Source organism: Lissotriton helveticus, chromosome 1_1, assembly GCF_964261635.1.
Source record: "Lissotriton helveticus chromosome 1_1, aLisHel1.1, whole genome shotgun sequence".
Lineage (NCBI taxonomy): Eukaryota > Metazoa > Chordata > Amphibia > Caudata > Salamandridae > Lissotriton > Lissotriton helveticus.
In genome coordinates this window covers 2,015,070,964-2,015,092,078 of record NC_136057.1, presented here as the reverse complement: position 1 = coordinate 2,015,092,078, position 21,115 = coordinate 2,015,070,964, and the positions used below count along the sequence as shown (strand labels likewise).

The following is a 21,115-nucleotide window of genomic DNA, read 5'->3' as shown; positions in this document are numbered from 1 at the left end:
TCATACTTGATGCATGCATATACATATCAGGTGAGTCACATCATACTTCAAAAATAAAAAGTCTAGGCAACATCATTAACATTCGGATGGGCTCACACATATTCGATGAGATACTTCCAGTAATCACGTGGTCTCCACCAGGCAGGTAGTTCTTCTTCGTAGGTGCGCAATGTGTCTTGGCAGTATGACATATCAGCGAGCCATTGTTTTGTAAATAGTACATTTTTACTACCCCAATTCATGGATATCCTTTGTTTCGCTAACAGCAATGCTATCACACAGAACCGGTGTTTCAATGTCTTTACATTCGGCAGCAATCCCAATAAACAACTCTTAATTGTACATTCTACGGGTTTCCCCACCATTTCGGTTCACATCACAGTAATCTGTTCCCAATAGTCATGTATTTTCACACAGCTCCACGCCAAATGGAGAAAATCAGCACATTCATTGCCGCACCGCGCACAGTTCGCTTCCGTGCGTAACCCATATTTATAGAGCCTTGCGGGTGTATAATATGTTTGATGTAAATATTTAACGTGGATCAGTCTGAGGTTACCGTTTGGTGTCAGCATGTGGGTTAATGTGCAGGCCGTGGTCCACTCCTGTTCTGTTAGAGGGTCTTCCAGGCCTTTTGACTGTTATAACTTATCTCCTCCTGTGCTACCTTGTACAGTCTAGACACCAAATGCGTAGTATTGGTCGAAGTGATCATGAGTTGTAACGCGTTTAGTTGTGTAGGCTCATTAGGAAAAGTCTGGTATAATTTCTTAACAGATCCGCGCAACCTATGATAATTGAATTTGAATAATAGTGACTGATTTTGAATGTACGATAGGTATTGTTCTGTGTTAAAGAGACCGTTAGTGTATAGGTCTCCCATAGTAACTATTCCCACCTGCTGCAGGAGCCCCATTCCTACCTCTTCATTCGCTACTGATATCTCAGGATGATGGTGTAGTGGAAGAGCTAGAGCATACAGAGGCAGTTTATTCGCCATTCGGCCTAGCCTGTGCCATGCACCTGCTGTGCTATCCAGCGTGTTGATGTCCCGATCATGTAGTGGAGGTCTATTATACGTGATGATTGCATCTAGGGGGATTGGATGAGCATCGCCTTCTTCCACCGCTGTGTGTGTTAAGTAGGGAACAGTGTGATACCAGTATGCCGCATATTGCGCCTGTGCGCACAAGTAGTATAGTAAAAAAAACGGTACATTCAGCCCCCCCTTAGAATATGGCAGTGTCAATGTCCTCAACTCTCGCCTGTTTGCCAGCCCATATCAACCTCAACACCGCCGCCGTTATTCTTCTAAAAACCTCTCTTGGTGGACAAATAGGGATGTTATTAAATAAGTAAAGTAATTTTGGCAGCACCACCATTTCGACAATGGCGACACGATCTGCTAGTGATAGCGGCAGTTGTATCCATCTATCGACCTTGTCCTCTATGGAAGATATCACCCTCCCATAGTTGGTACGAACAACTAGTTCTGGGTGCCTGTGGTACCACACACCCAAATATCTGACAGGTTCAGTTTGCCACTCTAATGGAAAATCTATCTCATGTGGCGCAGTGGAGTCCGTTAGTGGTATAACGGAGGACTTGTCCCAATTTATCTGTAACCCAGAATATCCCCTAAATCGGATATATTCACGTATTAGGGATGCGAGATGTTGTTCAGGGTCCTTCACATAGAGCACCATGTCATCTGCATACAATGATATATGCAGCGGGCGACTTGGGAATTGCAGGGCTGAGTGGTGATGAAGTTGTCTAATCTTACAGGCCAAGGGTTCCAGGGCGAGAGCAAATAGTAAAGGGGATAAAGGGCAACCCTGGCTTGTACCGTGTTCAATAGGGAAGGTATCTGAAATATATCTGTTGATTTGGACCCTAGCTACCGGTTCAGTATACAGAAGGGTCACCCACTGTATAAACATCTGGGGGAATCCCATTCTGCGGAGAATTGCAAGTAAGTAAGACCATTCAATGGAATCGAAAGCGTTGGCAGCATCCAACATAACCGCCACTGCCTTGGTCTCTGGTGCCATGTAGTGAGAGAGGGCCAATAGCGTCCTAGTGTTGTGCACCATGGATCTGGAGGGTATAAATCCGGATTGATCGGGGGGACCAAATTTGTCATGAGGGGTTGTAAACGCGTGGCTAGTATTTTTGCAAAGATTTTGGAGTCCACGTTTATCAGTGATAGCGGCCTATAAGAGTAGCAATTGTCTTGGTCTTTCGATGGCTTCAATAGCGCTATTATCAGTGCTTCACGCATAGTTGGAGGTAAGGCGCCTCTATAAAAAGCCTCTCCAAACCTAGCTACCAGGTGGGGTGCGATCATATCAGCGTGTGCTTTGTAAAATTCGCCTGTGTAGCCATCCGGCCCGGGGGCTTTACCATTGGGCAGGGACCTGATCGTGTCTATCACTTCCTCCACTGTAATTGGCTGAGATAAGTATGCTCTCTGTGTGTCTGACAGCCATGCAATGGCTACATCCTCTAGATAGGTTAGTATATCAGCTGTAGATGTGGTGCATCGTGTTTTGTACAGCGTTTTGTATGTGTTGACAAACCCACTCAGTATCCCTTGGGCATCTGTTAACAAATTATCATCCTCTCCTTTGATCTGCTGTACTATTTGTTTTTTGCGGCCCTCACATATTCTGCCCGCCAATACCCTGCCCGGCCTTCCACCCTCTCCAAATCGTCTAGCGGCGGGGCGTTTATGCATATATTTAACGTCGTCCTTAGCGAACGATTGATATTCTGTGAGAGTCTGTCGATTGTCACCTAGAATGGACACATCTTGCGTGTTAGTATATGCAACTTCTAATTCTTTCAGACGCTTTTCACAGCGTGCAAGTTGAGTACGTATGTCCCGTAAAATCCCAGTCGTAGTGCTTATGCAAACGCCGCGTAATGTTGCTTTAAAAGCCTCCCAAAGCAGGCACGGATCCTCCGTGGAATGTTCGTTGTACGCGAAATAGTCCTTAATTGCATTGGCTATAGTGTCCGCATATACTGAGTCTATAAGTGCTGTGGCATTAAATCTCCAGCTGTATGGTGGGGGTGTGTAGTGTGGGATCTGAATGGTCAGTAGCACAGGGTTGTGATCCAACAGTGTCTTCGGGAGATGCTTCACTTGCGATGTCCATGATAATGCCTGCTCTGAGCCTACCCAGTAATCAATGCGGGACCAGCTATTGTAAGCGGCAGACGTGTGTGTGGCCTCTTTGGTCGTTTGATTTTTAACTCTCCATAGATCATACAATTGCAAGTCAGCCATCATGTCTAATACTTTCGCCCTTGCCCTTTTGCGGGGCTCAGTTGTGAGTCCCGACCTGTCTAATGTATCGCTCATTGCCAGATTGAGATCCCCTCCCCAAAACAGTGTCCTGTCTAAGTCATCCTGTAGGAGTCTCCAAATGGCATCATAGAATTCTGGGGAGTCTGTGTTGGGGCCATAAGTATTGAGTAATGCTATCCTTTGCCTCCTGAGCCTCCCCTTCAATAAGATATACCGCTCCTCTTTATCGATGTCAGCGCTCTCTACCTGAAAATCTGTGCCTTTTTTTACCAAAATTGACACCCCCCGAGAGTAGGAGGAATACGCAGAGTGATGTACTGTTTCCGCCCATCGTGTGCCTGCCGTTTTAGCTGCATGTGGAGCCATGTGTGTCTCCTGTAACATTATAATGTCCACATGCCACCTGTCTACACATGCAAATATCTGTCGTATGTTCTTGGGGTTCGTGAAACCCCGGATATTCCACGTTCGTATGTTCAGCGTTGTGTTTCTAGGAGTCTTGAGTGCCATGACCAAGTTTAGTTTGTGACAATAATTGCTGTGCTGCAAACCAGCCAGTTACTTGTAGTTCATAGTGCCAGCAGTATATGCATAACATCATGTTATCGTCCTCTTTTCGTGGACGCCAGAATTCAGCAATGCTTCTCAAATGCAGTGATTCATGTAGCATTTCCCTCCCCCCTCTACCCCCCCTCCCACATCAGCAGCCCAATTCTGCCAACGCCATTCCCAAACTAAAACTTGCCAACAACAAGAAACCATGTCGGGGAGCACCCATTAGGAGTCCCGCCGAGGGTACACATCTCCATCCAAGTAAATGGATGTGGATGGATCATATCTCAGTGGCAGACAGTAATGGTGAATTTTACACAAGAAAAGTGCCCACCATCGTGCATGCATAGACCCACCGGCCCAGTCATGTCAGGCTATTTACGTAGTGTTGTTAGAGTAAACGCTTGTCCCAATTGCGCTCCTCCCTCTCACTAGCATAGAGTTCAGAGTTCGCCACCACTGTTCCCTATATAGTCTGGTGGTTGGCATGTAGCTCCACGTCCATGTTAGGTGGACCAGCATAAGAGAAGCGGGGGAGTGTGTCACAGCAGCAGACAGGGTGTTTTAGAATCGTTTCTCCCACAGAGTTCAGAGGTCACCGTGTAAACTGCCTCGCAACACCCCCATTCTGAAGGTGAGTGGCATAGGGCACCTCCGCATTCACACGGTCACCCTGCCGTTAAATCACAGAATGCAGCTGATCAGTACTGTGTATAGAAGATCTTGAGGTATGTCTAAATGTATCGTAAAGTCACGGAGAGTCTGCATTAAGCAGTCTATCCAATTTAGAACGCGTGGTATACCCATCATGAACAATAGTTCGCTATCCACTTCCACCACTGAGCATTCACACATTACCTTATATCTGCATGTCCTGAGGTGGCTCTTCAGTGTGATACCTACTAGGGATGAGCTTGTTAAGGAACAGAGGACCCATTAGGTAGTTATTCACCGCTTTGCATGCAGTCTGAATTCCTCCCTTCTTTCCTTGCTCATGAATTTTCTTAATGAAGTCATGGGCCGCTTTTGGTGTGGAGAGTATCGTTGCTTTGCCATTCCAGGTGACTTTTAAGCGAGCAGGGTATAACATCGCATATTCAATCTTCAGATTTCGCAGCTTGGTTTTCGCATTTGTAAATTCCTTCCGAGCCTGTTGCACCGCTAGTGTATGATCCAGGTAAAATTCTAAGCGATTGCCTTGATGTTCAATGATTTTTCTTTCCCTTGCCATCCTCAGTATGTCATCTCGATCTCGGTAGTTTAATACTTTTGCGACAATAGCTCGCGGAGGTGCACCGGGCGGCGGCCTAGGCGCCAGAGATTGATGGGCCCACTCTACTATGAAGATAGATGACAGGTGGTCTGCGCCAAAAATTTCTTTGCAAAGATCTTCTACATACTTCTCCATGCGGCCTGTGTTGGCAGATTCTGGCACGCCTGCTATTCTGATGTTTTCTTCTCGAGCGCGCTTCTAAATCTTCGGCCTTGTTTTTGAGCACCTCCAGTACCTTGTCCATCTCGCCGCATTTGGTGGTAGTAGTATGTGCCTCATCCTCCACAGCCGACAATCTCGTTTCCGCTTCATCTAGCCTCTCGCCGTGTTTGTCCATTTTCGCCGCCATGTTGTCCACACGACAAGTTAAGTGGTCCAACTTGCCGTTTATGTCTTGGAGGCTAGATTGAATAGCTTTCAGTATGACTTCCATATTGTTTTCTGTGGCGCCATCCATGCTTGTCTCGTCATCAGGTACGGTCGCAGGACCTTACACAGATCTCCGTGGTTCAAACGTTAGTTTAGGCTGCTGCTTTTCATGCTTTCCCATCGTCTCGCAGTTGGTGGATAGTCCGTTTAACGAAATAGCTTAGCTGCTTGAGGTCGTGAGTGGTGGCTAGTCCCCCCTTCCCGCGTTTTTGCTTTCCGCTCGGCACCTTCGGCTTATACGTTACCACCACAGTCAGTCCGATAACCCTCTTATCGTGGGCAATGTGTTAGTACCTTCACCAGCAGATGCTCCAGGGCGCAGTGGTAGGTGTTGGTGTGCCGCTTCCACAAGGGTCACTAGTGCGGTAGGTCGATGACCGCGCCGCCGCGTTCTACAGCAGTTGTGGCATTTCCTGTGTAGGCATTGCGTAGATACACTCCCAGCCTTTGCTCAACGTGGTGTCCCCAATGCGCCTCAGCCCGTATCTCCCACGAGGCCACTATGTTCTCAGCCAGCAACGAGTATTGGTCGCACGAGCTTTCCCGCTCTTAGCCACAGGTCGCAGATCACTGCCAAGTATCGGTCCCCAACACTGTTATTCGGCGCCAACCCCGGTGCAAGACACCGTGTGCGATGAATTAGCACGGCAAGACAACATCAGCAGGCGTACCGCATCATGATCCCAGGCTGCGCCATTTTACAAGCCTTCACAGGGCCTGCTAGACTCTCGTCAGTGCGATCGTTACTCTCAGCACAGCAGACCTCCAATGTTCAATCCCACATTCCTTCCATCGCTTAGTTATCCCCACATCCCATTCAGGCACAGCTATCGCGGTCAGGATCAGCCACGAAGCTTCCGCGCATTACCTCCGCAGCCCTCGTTCATTTTCTTCTTCGTACCTGGGGGCTGTCATCTTGGATCAGGATATTGCCGTATTCGCGCCAAAGGAACATATTTCTCCGCGATTATTTAAAAGTACCTTTTTGTCAGAAATGTGGCAATGTGCTTGTCCTGTTTTTGCAGTGCTGTAGCGTTATCTCTCAATTTTACCCTGCAACATCGTGTGCGGTGCTCAGTTCTCACAACGGTACATCCCGGCGTCCGCCATCTTACCGGCCGTTGGTCCGATCGCCCTCGCAGCCTTCACCAGTTTTCTTCCCCATGAGCTGTGAGTGCAGCACCTCGATCGTATCCCTAGGTGCGCTGGACTTTCCGATCACAGCTGCTGTCCGTATGAGCATTAGTACTGCCTTAAACGCGGCATTTTGTGACTAATATTATTCAGTCCGACGGAGCTGCCTTATTAGCCAGCCATCCTGCAGTGCGCCCTCTAGCGCTCCCCCAAATGTGTACATGTGTTAAAACATTTCATGATATAAAGTGCAAAACAGCAAATTCGAAACACTGCTGAAGCAAAGATAGTATATGGACTAGAGGACTCCCTTGACATATACCTTGTGCACCACCTGCTCCCCTTGGGGCCAGAATCTCCAGTCCTCAGCGGAATTAGCGCTGTTTACGGGACTCTGGGGAAAGGATAAACACACTGCTGCCATTACCGGCGAGATTGCTGGCCCCGCCCCCTTTTAGGCCACGCCCCCACCCTCTTCATTTAAGACCTCGCTGACTACGAGCGCGGTCTAAGACATCCATCCTCCTGAGGCGGAAAGCCGGGAGTAGGCCAAACTTGTACTAAATTTTAAAACTGTATCTTGCTCCTACTTGTGCACCACCTGCTCCCCTTGGGGTCACAATCTCCAGTCCTCAGCGGAATTAGCGCTGTTTACGGGACTCTGGGGAAAGGATAAACACACTGCCGCCATTACCGGCGAGATTGCTGGCCACGCCCCCTTTTAGGCCACGCCCCCCTGCCGCCTTTCGACACCCATAAAAATGTGCCATTTCAGGAAGCGCAGCGGACGAGCGCAGCGGGCGCGCCGTTTGCGCGTCTAAGGCAAGCCCGTCTGCGCCCGTCCGCGCCAGATCGGGCCTAGGGGCCTGTCAGGCTGGCCATATCATCACATATTCGGCCACCTCCCTAAGGGACTTGCAGTCTCCCAATCTCACACTCTCCCCCTCCACCACCAGACGGCATCGCCCAGCCAGATCGGCACCTCACCAACTCGGCTGCACCCCTCAACCTGCCCACTCAAAACAACACCACTATTAGAGTTTTCTATCTTAACACTCGATCTTTAGTAAAACATCACGCTGATATCTTTATCCTTCTTTCTAACGAAAAACCTGATGTCCTCCTACTTACGGAAACTTGGCTGACCACGGACTCACTCCCTGATATTTTGGCAACACTCCCCCCAGACTATTACATCCTTCGCGCCGATCGGCCAGGAAACCGCCCTGGGGGTGGGGTAGCGGCCATAATGTCCAAACACCTGCATTCCACCTCTACCTCATCCATCTCCCTCCCGGGTGTCGACAATCTCATCTTTAGCTTAAACACAGAAAGCGGGGCCCTAACCTTCTTTCTTCTCTACCGCCCCCCTCAACCGATGCCAACCTTCGTGGCCACTCTGTCTGATCAGTTGATCAACCTCCTCACTTCTCATCCCAGATTCGCCCTCTTTGGCGACCTCAATTACTGGTTTAATGACATCAATACCGGGCCCCACGCCTTGGAGCTCTTAGAGGCCCTCACCAGTCTGAACCTGTCCCAACAAATTTCTTCGCCCACACATATCAAGGGCCGCATCTTAGATCAATTTTGGACCCAAAACCTCATTGTCTCACCCTGTACTTGGTCTGACCACCATTTAATAGACACCACCCTCACGATCAGTGGCTACTCCCCCATCCCACTGATGGCCGGAGGTCTATCTCGCAAATGGAATGCCCATGACGCTGAAGGACTCCTTGCGAACTTGTCAGACACTCGCCCCATCCTTGGTTCATGCACCAATGTGGATAAATTAGAAAATGACATCTCCCTCTGGCTGCAGTCAGCCAGCGACAAATTTGCCCCCCTCACTAAATTTCCCCCGACCAGACACCAAAACTCCCACAGATGGTTCTCTGATGACCTCCAAAAACTGAAATTAAAGGTACGTCAATCAGAAAGGGTATGGAGACGTAATTACTCCGAACAAGCTAGATTACAATACATCTTAGCTCGCAGAGACTATAAAACTGCCATAGTCTTTGCCAAATCTTCCCATTTCTCGGACCGAATCTCCTCCTCAGACAATAAATCCAAAGAAATTTTCAAAATTATGAATGAATTGACATCTGACGACAGAACCCTCCCAGACCAGACTCCCACCCAAGAAACCTGTGATGCCCTCAACCTTTTTTTCGTTGAAAAAATCAACAAAATCAAGGCATCGATCTCCATCGCCCCCCAGACCATCACTCCGGAAACTCTCTCTAATAACACTTCTATTTTTACAGAATTTCCCCCTATCAACCCTACCTCCCTAGGACAGCTCGCTTCCCGGGTAAAATCAGGTTCCCCGAACGATGGCTGCCCACCCTCAGTCTTGCGTAGAGTATGCCACTCCTTACCTGACTGCATCTTACCTCTCCTGAATAGTTCACTCAGCACAGGTACTGTCCCGAGACCCTTCAAAGAAGCCATCCTTGTCCCGCTATTAAAAAAACCTGGCGCGGACCCAGCGGAACTCTCCAATTACCGCCCCATCTCGCTTCTGCCTTTCTTCTCAAAACTCCTCGAAGCGCATGTTACCAGATGCCTCTCCAATTTCATTGAGTCCTCTTGTTATCTAGAGCCTAATCAGGCTGGCTTCAGGCCCTCATTTTCCACCGAAACCGTCATCTTAGCTGTCCTCGACACGCTGAGAAGAAATGCCGACTCAGGAATCCCTCAGGCTCTTGTTCTCCTGGATCTCTCGGCCGCGTTCGACACGGTTGACCATAACACTCTGCTCAACCGTGTCGAACAGGCTGGCATCCAGGACCTCGCTCTCGGCTGGATCTGGTCCTTCTTGTCTAACAGATCCCAAGCCGTCCGCTTAGGCCCCTACACAGCCCCCAAGACCCCCACAACCTGCGGAGTCCCACAGGGCTCTTCCCTATCACCTCTCCTGTTCAACTTGTACCTCTGTCCCCTACTCCATTCACTCCGCAATTGGGACATCACAGTCTTTAATTATGCGGATGATTTGCAGATCATCTTCCCACTCAACTCCCCCAATGCAATAGACAATTTTCACTCCGCCATGCTCCACATCCAAGATTGGATGAATTCCAACCAATTGAAGCTAAACCCCGGGAAAACTGAGCTCCTTCTCCCAGGCTCTAGCCTCTCCTCTTGGGGCACCCAGTTCTGGCCTCACGAACTAGGACCCCCGCCGGCCCCTTCCACCTCTGTAAAAAGCCTCGGCGTAATAATTGACGCTGATCTCTCCTTCCGACCTCATATCAGCTCCGTGATTTCATCCTGCTCCTTTCAGCTCAGAAAGATCCGGAAGATCAGCCATCTGCTTCCCACACCTGCCTTGACTCAGGTCATCATCTCTCTTGTGCTCTCCAGTTTGGATTTCTCCAACAGCATCTATCATGGACTTCCCAAAACCCTTCTCCACCGCCTTCAGGTGATCCAAAACCAGGCAGCCCGGATCATTTTTAAATCTCCAAAATGGCAATCTGCCAGACCTATGATACGCAAACTTCACTGGCTACCAATTGAACAAAGGGTGGCCTTCAAGCTAGGCTGTCTCACATACAAAGCCCTCAATTGCCCCTGTCCGGCCTTCCTGACCTCCCTGATCACCCCCTACTGTCCAAACCGCAACCTCCGCTCTACCCATCTCAAATCACTCACCACACCCAAAACTAGAACTAACAAATTTGGTGGACGAAGGTTTGCCTTTTTGGCTCCGAAATTCTGGAACTCCCTCCCCTTGAACATCAAATCAAGCAGCTCCCTCCTTCATTTCAGGAAGTTGCTAAAAACTTTTCTCTTTCCCCCACTCTGCTAACCCTGCACCTAACCTCCGCTCCGGAATTCGATGTCTCACAGCGCCAGGAAACCCATGGTGTCAGCGCGCTTTACAAATTTCATTTAATAATAATACCTGACAACAGAAATGTCATGATGGGTCTGCTATGTCTGCAGGAAATATCGGGCCACCATAAAAACAAAATACTGACACTCCGCATAGGCAATTAAAAAGAAATAATAGTAAAAACAATTAAAATGAGAAAACGCAAATTTTTTGAGATCGTTGGCAGGGCGCAGCAAGGTTATAGAAAACATGTTCTAAAAATATGCAAACATTTCGATGTGAGGCCCTAACAATCTGCCATATCATGGGGCGAAAAATAAAGTCATACTAGGGTTTCAATTCATTTTGGCATATTAAAAGCTAAAAGTTGAGTAAATATCAAAAACATCTACAACATTCCTTAGCATACTTATTTGATCATTAGCGCGCAAAAGGTGTAACTATTCAGAGCACAAACTGTAGATTTTGATTTGAAGCACTGTAAAAATGGCAAGCCTTCTTTAAGCAATAAAAAAACCATAGAGCGCAAGAATAGATGCAAAAAGTAGGATTTCGGGCACTATACAACTTGCAAAAAAGCATGAAATGGGTCGCAGATTGTAGGGAGGTGAAATCACATGGGCAACAAGGCAATGAAGCGAACCACGTATCCCTTTGTGGAAATGCTACAAGAAAGTGCACCGTGCATAATCTCAGGCGTGAAAGGTAAAATCTATATTCGTGGTGCACTACCCAGATGATGTAAGGTTCCATCCCTTCAGTGGTCTAGATTGGTACTTAGCAGAGAACAGTCTCCATGGCTAATGCAATTGCTATTTTGGCCTCATTTTGCCTTGTACAAAATGTGGTCATTACCTCCTCTACTGCATTGATGTTAATGCGGTAAAGTGAGTTAAAGAAATTAGGGGTGCCAAGATCATGGAAGGCTTGCTTGACGTATGTGAGCCAGGGAATCAAAGCCATATTGTCTTGCCTAATAGAGTCCTCCAGGACCAAACTAGAAAACCTCATCTCTGGAGATAACCACATTTTTAGGTTTCGCCTATTATCATTCGCTTGCGAATGTAATAGGCGAGGATTCAAGTGCTCCATCGACTCGTCAAACCACTGCGGTTTTTTCACAGTGCATGTGAGTCACGTGACCACAAAAGCGGGTCACGTGACCACACAAGCACCCGCATCTCCCTAATCCGCCTGCCACACTTCTCCTCCCCTCTCTCGCATTCCCGCCCCCCCACCAGGCTCTCCCGCCCCCATCCGGCTTCCCTCCACGCATCTCCCTAATCCGCCTGCCACACTTCTCCTCCCCTCGCTCGCATTCCCGCCCCCCCCACCAGGCTCTCCCGCCCCCATCCGGCTTCCCTCCGGCCATTTGCCAGCATTGCGAAGCCATTTGCCAGGAGCTCTCCCCCGCCCGCAGCTTGACAATGTAAACTCCTATCGCTACAATACCTATCAGTTTGCAGTTAGTAATCTCTCTTAAACTGCCTATGCACTCCCACCCACACAGAAATAGTACTGCGACTTCCTCATTTCTATCTATGTTTGCATCTGTTTCTCACTAGAGCTAGGGGTTGCACACGCTTCCCCTGGCACAGTCTTACTCTGTTAACATATTGGATTCTACGCATGCCCGCCCAGTGAAGCCCCCAGGCACCTCGGGTGTAACCCCACCCTCTCGCAGATGCGGGACTGCGGGACAGTACTATTGGTTTTGTAAATGACATTTTATATTTATATATCGTTATTGGCATTGTCAATAACAATATATAAATATAAAATGTCATTTACAAAACCAATAGCTCCAACTTTCCAAATGCGAAACCTATTGGCAATGCCAGTGCTTGTTGTTCACAGGAGTAAAGGTGAAATCCTCACATAATCCTTCAAAAAGGGCGGTCTAGTTCTCTGTGGGTAATATGACTTTCTGTGGTTTTGGGATCCGCTAACAGCCTGGACAAAATTAGTTTTCTAGGGATTGCAGTTTTCTAGAGAGAAAATAACCCTAGACACTTGATTTTTATAGAGTAATATTCGTTCTTTGAGTGGCTTAATACCTAACCTTTTCACAAAAGTGAAAATGCCTTTAGGGGTGTAGAATTTAATAAAATATCTACTTGTCCATGGGGCAGGTTGATTCATAAATGTACTTGTCCTGTAACAAAATCCACTAGTCCCTTTGGAGCCATGTAGTGCAGTGACAAATAATGGCAGCAATCTCATTATGGAAGAGCTCTGATATAGCCTCTCAGATTATGCCGGGGCTCATTCCATAGAAGTGTTTCAATACTTGCAATCGCCTTATGTTGCCATGTTTCCGCAAATCTACATACTGGGGCTGAAGGTAGTGGTAATCAATAGTTCCAGGGTTAGAATGCCCTTTTGAGTCTGTGCAAACCTACTAACTTGCATGTTTTAAGGGGTATCAACAACTCTTCTCTAATCTTTTCCCATATTGAGAAATGTTGGAAATGTATTCCTGACAATGGCAGACCTAAACCTTCTTCCAGAGTTGGAAATAAAGTGGTTGGAGGGAAAGTGAACATGCAAACACTCAGATTTTCGCATGATCAAATCTACACATGCATATTTGCTCATGCTAAAATGCAGTTCACAAATATTTTCTTGGAGTACTATTTCTTGTCCTACTTCTGTAATTTCTTGGGAATTTACGAAAGCCGTATAGCTGCACTTAATGCAAGGACATATACCACGGGTGCACTTTTAAGACTTTATTTAATAATTGGGCCCCTAATTTGGTCAGGTTTTTGACCATGACCTTTTGCGTTTACTAAAAAGTCTCTCTCACTGTATCGGCTGGCTTTACTGTGAGTGAATGCATTCTGCTCGTGTACAAAGGAGCATATCAGCATTCAAAGTAGTTTTGTTCAGTGCCAGTAACTACTGTGGCAGTGTGTGCTTTTTGAGACCAAAAACAATTGTTGCTTTTGTCAGTGTTTGTTGTAATGGTGAGGGCCCGGCAGCTCCCACACCAATAAGGTTTACAAAAAACCATGCCCAAAAAAATCACACATTGACAAAACTAAAAAGCTGACCATAAATTTTAGCCCTACTGGCTTTGCCATTGCTTTTTTATTTTTGTTTCCCATAATCTTATTGAAACTGTTTCCACTGATTTTCAATTGAATATTTTAGTAAATACTAGTATGCATGAACACATGTTAGTTAATAAATTATGCTGCAAAGAAATGGTACCTAAAATTTGACAGTAGTTAAGCAAAATGTTTTTTTCCCTGCTTTCATATTTTTTATGAACATTTTATTTTGAAAGCAAAGAATCATCATTCTTGCTTTCAAGCTTCTGCAAATATTTGCATCAAATCAGAGAGCATTCTTGGAGCATTTTACATAACGTCTATAGGTAAACTTTGAAAACATGCGTACACATTTTTATACTGGAACCACTGTCAGTAGGCCAGTCAGAGCTTACAACATTTACTTAGAGCACTCACCCTAATAATAAAGGCTTTCAATTATTATACCATAACTACAAGTTTGAACAGGATCAACATATGGTCCAAAATATTACCTTAACTGCAGAGAGTGCCCTTCCCTGATCTATAATGTGGTACTGCATATTGGCAGTCAAAGGGTTTGTGCTGCAGGGGGTTGGGCTTACTTGTCCCAAGGACAAATTACAAATGAAAACTTGTTGCCCTTGACCCAAAACAATATGTCCTGGCCGTCTGGCTATAGGAATTCCACATCTTTGCGGATTTGCATGCTCCTGAAAATTTGTGAGTCCTGTCCCAATTACATTTTTCATTAAACAAGATGCCAAGATAGTTGAGATTTTGGACCCTACTGAGTGTTCTTGGGTGCAAGTATTTTTAGGACCACAGATCATTATATAGGAATTTTGATGATTCACCTTTAGGTTAAGTTACCCATAAAATCTGTTAAAGAATCAAGCCGTGTCTGAAAACTATTTGCAGTAAGTCCAATTAAAACTGCTTAGTCTGCTCAAAGGAGGGCAGGGACTGGGCAGGTCTCAACATTGGATTGATATTTTCCTTTTTAGGTCGAGCCTGAGCCAGCTCGCATGCGCTGCTCTGCGAGACGTCTTGTGTTTACTTCGTGTGGGTCCAACTCCTCCCACACATTGGATTGGCTTTTGCATGTGGCTTTCAATAATGAGAGCACGCAAATGGCTAAAGGCCATAATAGTTCCTCAACATTAGTGTTACTACAGTAAAGAGATACTAAGACAGCCAAACCTCTTTCCACCCTACCGGATGTTAAAGGAAAAGCTGAGGTACAAAACGATTGTTAGCCATCAATGTAAAAATCATTTAAAGCCCAGGTTTCTTGGAAACTAACTATATCTTAATTTTGGAACAAATGTAGCCAGTCATCATTTAACAGCTTCTGCCGGATCCCTGCAGTGTTCCAAGAGAGAAGTTGCAGAACAGTTGACTCTCCTGTACGGCGCCCAGATTGACAGTGCCCCCTGGCACAGGGGAGAAACAGGAACAAGTAGAGATGAAAGTGAATTTTGTTGACATGACGAAATGGGTGCCAGACATTCTATATTTGACAATCCCAATTGGAACATGAAGCCATTGCATGTGGAAATAGAGTATACAGAAGGATTGCTTGGTACTGTGGGAGCTGGCAGGTGTCTAGTGAAATTGTTGACCCTTGTAATGGATGGACGGTCGAAATACATCGGGGGGAGAGTAGTTATCTTGCCATTGCCGATTTAGTTTGTGTTCTAAGCGATGCAGCGAGGAGCTCACCAAGCATGGATTTTTAAAATCTGTTACAATATAATCACCCTTATTGGGTTTAGGCAAAGGGCTTACCTCTTTGACCCATAATTAAGTCTTTAACTATGTCCGTTGGTCGTGCTGTGTTTTTCTTCCACCAGTGGGGTGCCTTAAATTTTAAGCTTCACCTGTCCTCTTGATCACCTTCCTCCAGGGCAGGCACCCCCTCCAAAAGGGGAGGGTTCAAATTGTGTCTGTGAGGATTTTCAGAAGGAGCGAGATAGGCTGGGGCCACTGATCGACATGTCAAATCTTTGGTCTTCTTGGGGAATTCAGTGTTTGATGTCTCAGGCACTCTGGACGATGGAAGAAGGGTAACCGGATTATTAGTTGGTGGTAAGAGACTCCGGGTTGATGGTATGTCATGAGACCCAGGGTTACACATTAGAGTCTTAAGGTAGATTTCAGACAGTGCTTGTACTCTTTCCCCTTAAAATTTAATCTGACCAAGAATGTGCCATTGGAAATGTCTCAATAAGGTATCCATACTTGTAAGAAAGGGGTTATAACAGTCCTGTATAACTGCTTTAATGTCTGACCTTCCAATAAAGTAAGGGATGTGTACACAAGGGTTGGGTCCCTCTGCTATTTACTTTTGTTCTTACAGGTCTAGCCTTTTGTACTTTCTCCTACCCTTGCGTCCTTTTAAATGGAGGAGGCAATATTTGTTATATAAATGTCTTTCAATTGCTCGTGCACTATACAGGGGTTAGTGTTTATGACTGTGTTATTGGCTCATAGTGGGCGTACAATTGATAAGACCGGCTCGGAACATTGTTAGTTTCTACCCCTATTTTATTTTTGAGAACTTCAAAGGGCAGTGCCTTACTTTGGGTAGTAGGATCATGTATCGGTCTTTGAACAGCATTTAGCTGATCTTCAGCTAGCTCCAGTTCTGTAGAAATTGCCTCCAATACTGATGAAAAGTAGGTTGTAGTGATTAAGGGAGTTGAAAGGAGACCCTTATCCCCACCAATTTGAGGTTGTGCTGATTTCTTTTTCCCCCTGGCTATGAAGAAATCCATTTCTGATTTTCATAAGGGGAAACTGGTAGGCCTGGTTTTCGCCTTCTGCAAGGGATGCAAGGGGGGTTTGGGCGCAGACGGGCGTAGAGGGCTTCTGCTCTTTGCCCGATCTTGGCCGACGTGTGTCCCGCGATGCAGGACGTCCAAGCACTTAGGAGCACCCTATGGCCCCTCCTCCACCTCATGACAGCTGGGAGATGTACTCCCACCTTAACCAACCATGGCCTGCTCTGATGCAGTATGGAATCAAAAGACCCCTACTTGCTATACCTTAATCTATTCAACAGAGGGTATTGTACAACCTTCTATCTACATGTGCTAAATAAAGTCACCATTTAGAAGATAAAGCGATAAAACAGATAGTATGTGTGCGTAAACCCCAGGTGCTAATCCCACACCTCACTAGACCTTTCTCAGAGGGTGAAGCTTGCAAACAAAGGGGGGAGGGGAGTTGGCAGAGCCTCGCGGGAGCAACACCCGGGGGAGGATTTTACAGGCTGGTACTCGCCTGCGTCCTCACGTTCTCATCATCAGCATCTGTCAACCGGTAAAAAAACGGGGATATAAACAGTGCAGAAAAAGAAAAACCTGTGCGTGTTATGTGTAAGTGACCCACTGTGATATGCCAAACTCATGTGCTTGAGATCTGGTCCCACCACCTTAAAAAGAGCTGAGCAACACAAGCTAGTCCAACTTTATTCCATGCTGGGTGCCCGCTCTATTTAAAATAACCATGGTTATGAGAACGTGACGACACAGGCGAGTACCAGCCTGTAAAATCCTCCCCCGGGTGTTGCTCTCCGGGAACTTCATAAACAGAAAATAATATATTTTCAAAATGTTACAGTGCTAGCAAAACCGTTGGGTTGACTGAATTCTGTGCAAGTAATAGATCAATGAAGGCCATATTTGAGAATCCACCGTGCATAGCAGACAAACAGAGAACAAAACAGTGTCTGCCACAGCACTTCAAACATGTAAGTGAAATTGAAAAAACAAGGCGTACTTAAGTCAGCCTAATGAAACTCCATCATTGAATTCAGTAAGAACATTGCATTTGCATATCCAGTATTTAAAACACAAATTATTGATTGTTGAATCTGCTTGCACAAATGTGAACCTTGCAACAGCTCTCACGCCTGTCTCACCAGAAAGGGAAAAGGAAGTGAGGTTGTTCCATCTAATGACCAGGAAATGTTCTGGTGCTGCATAAATGAGATCTCCATGTTTATATTAAAGCCATGGTGATAGGATGATAATTTTATCTTATTTTCTTTATTGCTTGAAGTCTTCCCTATTGTAAGCTCATTTCCTTACATGTTTTTTTCCTTAGGAAAAGATTGCCAATAAGAAGAGATTAAAAAAAGAAAGGAAAGCACTTGGCGATAAGGTGAGATTGTCATTTTTCATTGTTAATGTACATGCTAACAGCAGCTATATGCTCCATTCACAATTATATTTTTGGCTTAGGCGTGAGTTATTTGACTGGCTTTATGTTTTCACAGAAGGATACCTAGACGGTGTAAATCATTTTCTATCTTTGTAATTGTACTCCATAACTACGTACATTAACCCACTGTACTCCTGTGGCAAGGGGTCTGAGAGTCAGGTAGCAAGGTGTGGATTGTCTCTTCATTTTTTGATTGGCCACAAATCAGTTTGCTGTCATTCAGACTGCGCTCTTGATTATTTCTCTCATGCAGTACGTTGCCAGTGTGTGTTATATTGCTTAGGAAGCTTACCCTGATGGCATGCTGGGGGATACTGGTAGAAGAGCTGTAATAGTGTAATGTATGTGTGTTTTTTAAATGATTTTTATTAATGCACTTTCGACAGTCTTTCTCATGCAAGCAATACAATGAAAAAGAAATAGCATACATTTTTATAAATAGAAAATTCAATTGTTCCTTACCTAGTTCTTTGAGGTTTCTGTTGCTACACTGAGTGCAAGGTCTGAATGAAGTAGTGACACAAGCCTCCTGTTACGTTTTTAATAAGTTAAATAAGGATTGTGCTCTTTTGGTCTTGGTACATGTTAGATCTGGGGGTCTCTAGTTGGCAATGGTATTCGCCTTTGTCCAAATAGGGACCCTTACTTCTAAGTCAGGATAAGGGGATTACACTCCTTAATAACCCCTGCTCACCCCCTTGGTAGCTTGGCACAAGCAGACAGGCTTATCTCAGAGGCAGTGTGTTAAGCATTTGTGAATATACACAGTAATACAGTGATAACACTACAGATGGACACAACACAGGTTTTATAAAAATAAGTATTCTTTATATAGACTTAACACAAGACCACAACCGACAAAAATCCACAATACTATACTTAAGATTACTTAAAAGATGATTAAAGTCTCTTAGTTCAAGTTGTTGGTAAATGCGACAAAGTTCTCAACAAAGTACCTGGATGCGTAACGCAAAGTGAACAAAAGGGGAGATGCGTTGGTTCCGTGACCCGGGGGAACAAGTGTGTCCTTCTTCAATGCTTGCGCTGAGTAGGGGACTCATCGTGAGCTTTATCGGTGTGGAGGTGATGCGAAGATTCTCGGCTTGCTGGCCCGTTGTGATGTGCAAGATGGCACCTCGATGCGATGCGATGATCCGGTTGCGATGCGAGAAGATGGCGTCCTTGATGTGGTGATGCGATGACTCCCTGGAAGCCTTGCGACAACTCTGTACTTTGGAGCTGCGACAGGCCCTGCGATACGTTTCTCCGGTAATGCGATGGCGACTCTCTCGATGGCGGCACGCTTCTCCGGTGATGCGACAGCAGGCAGCATCGATGAACACACGCTTCCAGGGAGATACGACGAAGGCACGCTTCTCCGGCGTTGGGATGATTTCAGCTGCGGCGGCAACACGCTTCTTCTCGATGCGTCGCGCTTCCAGCTCCCAGCGACACGCAAGTGACTGGAGTCAGAATTCCCAGCAAGGAAATTCAGGAAGGAGCTGGAGGTGAAGTCTTTTGTCCCTGAGACTTTAGCAGGAGGCAAGCACAGTTCAGTCCCTTGGAGAATATTCTAGTTCCTTCTCCTTTCCCTTGGCTATGAAGCAACCACTGCAGGCCAACCCGGCAAACAGCACACTGGCAGAGGGGCAGTACAATTCCTGCAGCTTCCTTGTTTCTTCTCCTTGGCAGAAAGGTTTCTTGTCCAGAAGTATTCTAAATTCTTGGGAACAGGGTCCCAATACTTATACCTCAAAATCCTTTGTTCTCTGAAGGCAGAGAGGCCTCTGCCTAGTACAAACCAGTTCCTGAACACTTTGTTTACATGACTCTCTTCTTCCTTTCACTGTGCAGGGCAGAGACATCAGCCGCCCCACAGGAGGTGGAGCCAGCACATGGGAGGGAAGATACAGCTCTGGAGCACTCTGTTCACATGATTCCTCCTCTCCTTTCACAGTGCAGGGCAGAGACATCAGACAAGCCACAGGAGGTGGAGGCAGCAATGTCGAGGGAAGGCCCAGCCCTATTCAAGTCCCAGATGCAACTCCACCCTCCCATCTAGATGCAGATCTCTCTATTCACCACAGGGCTGCCCCAACCTGTCTCCTGGAATCCCCCAGCCGTGTCACTCTCAAACCCAGACAAGGAATACACAACCAGCAGAGGCAGGCTCAAATGGTTAGGCAAGCAAATACCTACTTTCTAAAAGTGGTATTTGCAAACACAGAATATTAAAATAAACTTTACTAAAAGATGTACTTTAATATTCTGAGTTCAGGCATACTAAATTCGAATTTCTACCGTGTTCCCTGACTCAGTTAGGATTATAAGTATGTAAAAATCTAACTGCCCATTCTGGCCTATGAGAACAGGTAGCCTTCAATAGTGAAAAACGAAAATGGCTGTAATTCACTATTAGAACATGCTACACACATCAGAGCATGTCCTACCTTATACTTACAATGCACCCTGCCCTGGGGCCTACCATAGAGGTGTCTGATATGAAGCAAAGGGAAGGTTTAGGGACTGGCAAGTGGGTGCACTTTGCCAAGTCGACAGGGCAGTGCTAGACTGCACACAGGCCTTGCAATGGCAGGCCTGAGACACACTTTACAAGCTGCCTCTGTGGGTGGCACAACCAGTGCTGCAAGCCCACCAGCAGCATTTGATTTACAAGCCCTGGGCACACATGGTGCACTGTACTAGGGGCTGACAGATAAATCAAATAATCCAATCATGGAATAACCAATTAGTACATAACTTTAACATAGGGAGCACTTGCACGGTGGCACTGATTAGCAGTGGCACAGTGCCCAAAGCATAAATCCAGTAAAAACATATTAAAACAGAGGAGGCAATCCGTCAAAAATGGAAGGGAGACTCACACCAATGATGCCTGGTCTAACATTACAATGTTACTCAAATCGTTCAAAATTCACTGCAGAAATTTTTTTTACTATGATTAAGGGAAATGATGATTGCTGCACTTATGCTCTTAAGGGTGATTAAAGCTTGTGCCCTAAACAAGCAGCAACGGAGAAAGACATTGGATGTTTTTCGTTGAGGCTCTGTTTCATGATGAGGAGTTTATTTGTCCATGTAACCAGCCAGAGAACAATCTCCAGAGGAAGAAAGAGAGTTGAGTGTTGTACACTCCCTTCCCGTGGAGCAGAGTGGGTCAGGTGGTGCCATTACTATCTACTTTTGTTGTGTTCTTATTTTGAGAAAAAGCTGTATTAAGCCTGGAATGGTGCTAGATATGGGGTTCTATTGTTACAGGTTCTTCTGTTTTCCAC

The 21,115-nt window shown here is 46.0% G+C and overlaps 1 protein-coding gene across 2 annotated transcripts in view; it reads left to right on the top strand.

The window, feature by feature from the left end:
- The window catches only part of RPF1 (ribosome production factor 1 homolog), a 155,512-nt gene that overhangs the window by 11,720 nt on the left and 122,677 nt on the right, over positions 1-21,115 (top strand). For both annotated transcript variants that reach the window (XM_078644716.1, XM_078644725.1), the window contains exon 2: positions 17,703-17,759. In XM_078644716.1, the coding sequence (XP_078500842.1) occupies positions 17,703-17,759 (57 nt within the window). The remainder of the gene's footprint in view (positions 1-17,702; positions 17,760-21,115) is intronic.